Below are 8,490 nucleotides of genomic sequence, written 5' to 3' on the forward strand. Positions count from 1 at the left end.
GATCAGAGTAATAGTGGCCTCATAAAATGTGCTTGGGAGCCTTCCCTCCTTCTGTATTTTTTGGAATAGTTTGAGGAGACTAGGTATTAATTATTTTTTGAATGTTTTGTAAAATTTCCTGTGAAGCCATCTGGTCCATGACTTTTGTTTGTTGGAAGCTTGTTGATTACTGATTCAATTTCTTTGGTAGTAATCAGTCTGTTCAGAGTTTCTGTTTCTTTTTCGTTCAGACTTGGTAGATTGTAAGCTTCTAGAAATTTATCCAATTCTTCCAGATTGTCAAATTTGTTGACATATAGTTGCTCGTAGTATTTTCTTACAATTTCCTGTATTTCTGTGCCATCTGTTGTCACTTCTCTTGCATTTCTGATTTTATTAATTTGGGTCATCTCTCTCTTTTTCTTGGTGAGTCTGGCTAAGGGTTTGTTGATTTTGTTTATCTTTTCAAACAACCAGCTCTTAGTTTCATTGATCGTTTGTATTGTTTTTTTTCGGTCTCTATTTCATTTATTTCTGCTCTGGTCTTTATCATTTCCTTCCTTGTACTCCCTTTGGGCTTGTTTTGCTGTTCTTTCTCCCGTTCCCTTAGGTGTAAAGGTAGTCTGTTGATATGAGATTGTTCTTCTTTCTTTAGGTAGGCCTGCATTGCTATGAATTTTCCTCTTAGGACTGCTTTCACTGCATCCCATAGATTTTAAGTTGTTGTGTTTTCATTGTCATTTGTCTTGAGATAGTTTTTTATTTCTTCCTTGATCTCAGTTTTGACCCAGTCGCTATTTAGTAGCATGTTATTCAGCCTCCATGTATTTGTGTACTTTCCAGGGGTTTTTTTTATAATTGATTTCTAGTTTTATAGCATTGTGGTCAGAGAAGATGCTTGATATGATTTCAATCTTCTTAAATTTATTGAGACTGGTTTTGTGTCCTAACATGTGGTCTATCTTGGAAAATGTTCCATGTGCACTTGAGATGAATGTATATTCTGTTGCTTTGGGGTGAAATGCTCTAAAAATATCGATTAAATCCAGCTGTTTTAAAGTGCATTTAAGGCCACTGTTTCCATGTTGGTTTTCTGTCTGGAGGATCTGTCCACTGGTGACAACGGGATGTTGAAGTCCCGTACTACGATAGTGTTGCTGTTAATCTCTGTCTTTACGTCTCTCAAAATATGTTTTATATATTTAGGAGCTCTATGGTGTGTGCATAGATGTTTAGTAGGGTTATGTCCTCTTGTTGAATCGATCCTTTTATTATTATGTAGTGTCCTTCTTTGTCTTTTATTGTAGTCTTCATTTTAAAGTCTATTTTGTCTGAAATAAGTATTGCTACTCCAGCTTTTTTCTCATTTCCATTTGCATGAAATATCTTATTCCATCTCTTTACTTTCAGTCTGTGTGTGTCTTTTGATCTGAGATGAGTCTCTTGTAAACAGGATATGCATGGGTCCTGTTTTCTTATCCACCCAGCCACTCTAATCTTTTGATTGGAGCATTTAATCCATTCACATTTAAAGTGATTATTGATAGGTGCCTATTTATTGCCATTTTGTTATTTGTATTTCTGATCTTCCTGTAGCTTGTTTTCCCCTTTCTTCTGCTTAAAAAAGCCCTTTTAGCGTTTCCTGCTGGCTTGGTGGTAATGAATTCCTTAAGTTTATTCTTTTCTGAGAAGCTCTTTATCTCTCCTTCAATTTTAAGTGATAACCGTGCTGGGTAGGGCAATCTTGGTTATAGGCCTTTATTTTGCATCGCTTTGAATATTTGCTGCCACTCCCTTCTGGCCTGCAGAGTTTGTGTGGAAAAGTCAGCTGTTAGTCTTATAGGAGTTCCTTGTAATGTAACCTGCTGTCTTTCTCTTGCTGCTTTTAGGATCCTGTCTTTGTCTTTAAGCTTTGCCATTTTTACTATGATGTGTCTTGGTGTGGACCTGTTTGGGTTGAGTTTGTTTGGAACTCTCTGCACTTTCTGGGCTTGTATGTCAATTTCCTTCAGCAGGGTAGGGAAGTTCTCAGTCATTATTTCTCCAAATACATTCTCGATCCCTTGCTTCTTCTCTTCTCCTTCTGGTATTCCTATCATGGGAATGTTGTTGCGCTTGATGTTGTCCCACAGGTCTCTTAAACTATTTTCATTGTTTTTTGTTCTTTTTTCTTTTTGTTGTTCCAAATGGGTGATTTCTGCTATTTTGTCTTCTAAATCACTGATCCGATCCTCTGCTTCATCTAATCCACTGGTGATTCCTTCGAGTGTGTTCTTCATGTCAGTTATTGTATTCTTTAGTTCTACCTGGTTGTTTTTTATGATTTCTGTATCCTTCCTCATGTCCTCCAAAGTTCCTGAAACATTCTTATCATTGGTGTTCTAAACTCTGTCTCTGAATGGTTGGATACCTCTGTTTCATTTAGTTCCATTTCTTGAGGTTTCTTCTGATCTTTTACTTGGGACATGTTTCTTTGTTTCTTCATTCTGGCTTTTACTCTGATTGCTTCGATGTATTAGATCCCCTAGAAAGAAAAAGAGAAGAAAAAAAGAAAAAAGAAAAAAAAGGAAAGAAAAAGTAAAAAGAGAAGAAGAGGGAAAACAAAGGAAAAAGGAAATAAAGAAATAAAGGGGGGGAGGGGCTCTCCACCCGCTTTAATCTGCAGACTACTTGCTCAGCAATAGAGAGACTCTGGACGACTCAGTACCAGCTGTTGGGGGGAAGGGCTCAGTAGATCATGCGCCAACCTCCCTCTAGACTTGAAGTAAGCTTCCCACAATTAGTTGCTGTGTGCTCTGGATCAGTGCTCACCTCCAAAAATCCTCACAGGTTGTTGCGGGCTGTCTGCTGCTGCTAAAAACCCTTGTGGCCTGCGGAGGTAGGGGCCAGGGACCAGGGGCTCAGGTTGCCCCTGGCAACACAGCTCTAGGTGGGCGGGGCAGGCCCCCAAGGCAGCACAGGATGTGGTCAGTGGCTCCCACCAAGTCAGAGCAGCATGAACTCCTGCATCAGCAGCCAACCCACACAAACTCGCCTGGAAAGCCCTGGCCAAATCACGCAGGCGCACAGCTCACGGCCCTACACTCCCAGGAAAACTCCCAGTCTCAGCCTGTCCCAATCAGCTGCTCAAAGATCAGGCCGAGCAGCCCGACAGCCAATTGCCACCCAGGTAATTTTGCAGGCGCAATGCGGAAATCGGGGATCTAAGGCAAGTCGTGCACTCTCGGGTCTCAATAAGCAGTTTGTTGGAGTCGGAGCGCACCTGCCAGGAGTTTCCCTGGCTATGCAGCACATATAGGAATTCTTTGAAGCAGGAAAATCTCCCAGTATCAACTATACTTGGGCAACAAAGCCATTAAATAGCAATGGCTCTTAAACCTTTGAGACCATAAAGCCTGTTGTCTATCAGAGGAGACCCTTTCCCAGGAAACGCACTTCTGTACATATACTGTATTTTGCAACAAGTTATCATTTAGTGGTCCTGAATCTTTGAGTAAATGACCCCTGGATTAGCCAGTGTCATACACTACCTGTCTGCACTGCAGTAGGCCTCTGAGTACTGGAATCCTTCAATTCTGATTCCAATTTTTTTTTTTAAGATTTTATTGGAGAATTAGGGGAGGTGAACAGTGTTGGGGAATCAGGGAACAGTAAACTTGTTGTCCTTTTGTTCTTCAGTCTAGTTGTGGTGGATGTTGCTTCACTGGCCCATGTTGGTATTATCATTGCACTCTTCCAGGGTGAGGCAGTCACTCGTCTGCCATTGGACGGCCGCTCACAGTGGCTCACAGCAGCTCATGCCTGCTGCTGCCCCGCCCTACTGTAGCCTACGCCATCACCGGTGACTCATGGCAGCCCAGCTCCAGGTCAAGCTATTGTTCACCATCAGCTGTAGAGGGCGCAGTGTCACCTGCCCTCATATGGGATCTGAACTGGGGCCCTGCTGCTCAGAGCTGGTGTCCCAAGCCAACTCTTAACCCATGCGCCACTCATCCAGCCCTGCTTCCAATTTTTTTTTATCTCTTTTCATCTATTCATTTATTTGTTCAATCATTCATTCTAGAATTCTTCTCCTTTCTGTCTACTAGGTGCCGGACATGGGGGAAAACCCAACCAACATAGTCTACCCTCATGGCACTTGCAGTTTAGCGGATACATCAACTGCCCTTCCTCAAATAAGTCTTTTGAGAAACCAGTGCAGGGCACTCTCAAAGCCCTTTCTACATTACATGTCAGTTCTGAGTTCCTGGTTCATCCCCATTATTCTTTCCTCCCACAGCCATGGCCACTTCCTCCTCCTTGCCAATAGGAAGATGGGAGGCTTGGAATGAGGCACCCAGAGCCTTCACACACATATACCTTTTTCTTTTATTTTTTTCTAAAGAAGGAGAAGCAATGGGAGAGTCTTTAAGGCTACATTTTATTATGGAAAGTTGTTTTTGTCTTAAAAAATAGAGGCAATTGATAAGGAAGGATAAATGGGGGAGAGTTGGGGGACCTTATTAGTCACCCCGCACCCTTGCAATTCAATTCATTTGTGAACCACTAGGAGGAACAGAATTAAATAGCCAGATGGGGGTACAGAGTTAGTATTCCCAGCCTTCCCTCTTGGGGAAAAACTGAGGCACAGCAATACTCAGCAAAAGTGGAGGAAGCCACACCCTCAGGTCACTCCCAGTGAGGTGACTATAAGGGACAGGGGAGAGGACACCACATGGACTTGGCAAGGCAAATAGTAAACCTGGCTTGTAAACCTGGGACTTTTGGGGGGCGGGGGGACTGGGAGCTGTAAACAAAGGGGCAGTGGCCTAAGGAGCAGCAGGGAGAGGAGCCTGTAAGAGGAGTGGGGGCCAGGCTTCCCAGAGACAGGAGTGCTTAAATCTTGAAAGCCCTGGGGTGGGGGTGGGGGAGTCAAGGAAGGCTGTAGAGAGAGTGTACTGGGCCCAAGGAGGTGGAGCGGCTGCTCCATCTCCACCTCAGGAAGCTCTGTGCTCCTCCCTGGGAGTTGGAGCTCACTGTTGGATCACTTAGGATGCTCGAGCATGCCTGATGGGTTCACACCAGGGACCTCGGGTGAGGGTAGATTTGGGCAGTTGGCTCTGCCTCCAGAAACAGGATGAGGAAAGCAAGTTGGAAGACGTTGGTTGCGTTTCCCTGCCAGGCTCATTTTCAGGGGTATCTGTTCTGAACCATCTGGGCTCCAGGATCTTCAGTTCTGGGACGGAGGGAGGTATATGCCTGTGTTGGAAGGGAGTCACCTCCGGCAGGACTCATCTGTGGGAGAGGAGGCAATAATGAGAGAATGAGTGAGGTCCTCTGCCCTCTGCCTCCCCACCCCACTCACAGAACTGAAGGCCAGTTGGCATAAGGAAGTCTTATAACATCTTCCACATCTTGAGTGCTTGTTACTACCAGTAATGGCAGCCACACTCATACAGCTCATATTCTGTGCCGGGCATTCTTATAATTCATTTACTTTCACAATAACCCCAGGTGAGTTTAAAGAATTTGATGTCCAGCCATTGTTCTGGGTGCTTCACAAAAATTACTTAACGCTTCCAACAACTCCAGGAGGTGGTTATCATTAATCCAATTTCATTAATAAACTGAAGCCAAAGGTCAGTTTATTTCCCCGAGGTCACAATCAAAAGAGAAGATAGAATTCAAACTTGGGCCTGTCTGACCCAAACCCTATGTTTTTAGCCACACTAGAGCGCTCACAAGGAGCCCTGGTTTTGAAATCTGGAGACCCGATGTGTGCTTTGCTTCCCAGGACCTCAGTTTCCCCATCTGTTAAAGGAGCGGGTTAAAGTAAAGTTCCTGGCAAGCCCCTTCCAAGTGCCAACATTAAATCCTCCCCTTTTCTCCGGGACCGCGGTGCCAGCTCTGAACACCAGGGGGCGCGCTCGCGCCAGCGGAACGCCGGCTCACCCACGATCAGGGCTTTGGTGCGCAGCCCGCTCTGGAGCTCGCCGTGTAGTAGCAGCTCTTCCTCATCCTCTTCATCGTCGGGTTGGGCCACTGAGGGACTGGGGACACTCGGGGTCTCAGGCTCTGGGCCCAGCTCCTCCAGCACCGAGCTCTCGGAAGGGTATTGATACGTAGTCTCTAGGGCTGTCTCGCTGAAGGAGATCTTGAGCTGCGGATGGGAGGGTGGGAGACAAAGGGGGTTGGAGGCGAGCAGTCAGCTAGAGGGAGCCCTTAGGTGCAAGGTGAGGTGTGGGGCTGGTTTGGGCACCCCGCTGTCTTTGCCCTCTCTGGGATTCACTTTTCCTTTCGATGACGGCCTTCCAATCCCAGATTTCCCCTCTTCAATCACATTGTTCCCAAAACATCAGACTTTGACCTGCCCTTTGGTGGCAGAAGTGAGTAATACAGGACCAAGGTTGCTACTCTTTAGAGTGGGGGAGGCAGAAGGGTAGGTAGAAATTAAATACATAGAAATAAGTCCTGTGATCAGAACTGAGTCTTTGGGTGCCCTGGGGCAATTAGGAAGGCTTCCCGGAGGAGGTGAGATTCGAGTTGGATAGGCAGGAGAGACTGTCCCAGGCAAAAGCAAGGACAGGCACATTGGTTTCCATGTCCTCAGCCCCTTGCTGTTCCTGAGAAACCCAGCACCCTGAACACCCACCACCTCCTGCTCTTCTCACTCCTTTTCTACAGCTGGAATAGACCCACAGCAAAAGGTCTAGGGTTTGGGAGGGGAGAGGAGACACACAGAAAGGCCCAGAGCAAATAAAGATTGTCCCCCAGCAGGTAGGGGAGAAGATCAGCCCTTGAGTCCCTGAAAGGTGCAGCTGGGGGAGGTGACAGGGGCAGAGAGGAAAGTCCACACAAACATAGCATGGGGGTGGAGAGTGCACCAGGAGGGACATGCAGGGACAGAGGCAAAATGCCAGAGAGGGGATCTGGAGGGGATAGAAAATCCTTCATAAGCAGCCATTCCAAGAGCAGGCGAGCCCAGCTGTTCTCATTGCTGTCCTACCCTTCCCATTTGCCCTCCTAAGAAGCTCAGGGGGAAGGGGCAGGGTGGGATTAACTCAGAGCCAAAGCTATTCAGGAGACAAACAGGATTCCATGTGAGCTACTTGGAAAGGTCCAGATGATCTACTCAAGCCTCTACCCAAGCCTTCCCTGGCACCTGTTTGAGAAACCTGGGGCTGGCCCGCATCCCTGAGTCTCTGCATGGACTAGGCTGTGAGATGAGAAGCCTGGAGGGTGTGTGGACAGGCAGTTTCTATAGCACACAGGGGTCCCCACGGGAAGCTGGAACTCAAGGACTGTGTCACTCCTTGGCTCCAAACCCTGCCAATGCTCCCCATTTCACTGGGGGCAAAAGCCAGAGCCTGACCAAGGCCTACAGAGTGCTGCCCACATGCCACACCCTCTCATCTCCTGTGCATCCTCCTCCACCCACCCCACCCCCCCCACACACACACACAGGCCCACTTGGGGGCACTCCCACCTCAGAGGCTTTGCACTGGCTGTTCCCTCTGCCTGGAATACTCTTCCTCCAAATAGCCCCATGGCTCCCTGTCTCCCAATCACGCTATTATAAAGTTGTCATATTCGTTCCCCCACCTCCTGGCCCACTAGCTTCCACCTACCCTGTTCTATTTGCTTTCCTATAACCACCTCCTAAACTACCAGAGAACTATTACCCTTGTGCCTGCTGTCAATAGAAGGAGGGCAGTTGCTATAATGAGTAAGGAAGGGTTCATCCAGACTTCAGATGAGGTCCCAACAGAGGACCAATGCTGGGGGAGCAATGTGGGAGGGGGAGCCAAGCCTGTATACGTGGACCCCAGTCTGTCTGAAACCGCTGACAGAATTGAGTGACAGCAATCAGACGTCTTACATCCCAGCTTCTCAAAAGGGACCACTTCTGGTTCTGTTACTGGCAGATTTACCCAAAATGCTGGGAACCCATTTGTTCTCTTTTCATACCCCCTTTTGGGATAACAAGCTCCGTAGTTCATTAGCCACTCTGGAAAAGGGTTCCTTTTGTTTGCTCTCAGTCCATGTTTGACTCTCCCCTCACTCTGCTTCTGTACTCTGCAGCCCCCAACCCCCCAGCTTCTGACTGGGCTTCCCAGGAATGCAGCCAATGGGGTGGGGTGGGGGTGGGGGAGTACGGAGGGAGTGACTCACTGGCTCCTCTCTCATCAGCTATATAAGGTCACAAGGGGGCAGGAGAGGGGAGGGGCCAGTGTATCAGCCAGAGGGGCCTCTGGGGAGGGGCACCAGCCACAGCCCATCCTCTGGGAATCAGGGCTGGGATTTCTCTGGATACTTTGATGGAATTAGCCTGCAAACAGGAGTTATTTAGGGAAGACTGGGTGGAGGGGGTGTCCTCCTATCCCTGAGACAGCGGGTTGGGGCAGAACTGGGACAAGGCAACGAGGCATGCTAGTCCCTCATGAGGCGGTGCTGAGAGAGCAGAGGTCTGAGAGAAGGCAGTGGGGGAAGTGTCTGGGTCTAGAGAACTCTGTGCTGCTTCTTCCCCACCCC

General features: G+C 47.5%; 1 protein-coding gene across 2 annotated transcripts in view; it reads right to left on the bottom strand.

The window, feature by feature from the left end:
- Positions 1-4,378: 4,378 nt before the first annotated feature.
- Positions 4,379-8,490, bottom strand: part of PPP1R18 (protein phosphatase 1 regulatory subunit 18) — a 9,074-nt gene continuing 4,962 nt past the window's right edge. For both annotated transcript variants that reach the window (XM_019631855.1, XM_019631856.1), the window contains exons 3-4: positions 5,911-6,118; positions 4,379-5,253 (exon numbers count right to left, since the gene is read on the bottom strand). In XM_019631855.1, coding sequence (XP_019487400.1) covers positions 5,234-5,253; positions 5,911-6,118 — 228 coding nt within the window. In that variant the 3' untranslated portion in view covers positions 4,379-5,233. The remainder of the gene's footprint in view (positions 5,254-5,910; positions 6,119-8,490) is intronic.

The sequence above is a fragment of the Hipposideros armiger genome, unplaced genomic scaffold, assembly GCF_001890085.2.
Source record: "Hipposideros armiger isolate ML-2016 unplaced genomic scaffold, ASM189008v1 scaffold_1050, whole genome shotgun sequence".
NCBI lineage: Eukaryota > Metazoa > Chordata > Mammalia > Chiroptera > Hipposideridae > Hipposideros > Hipposideros armiger.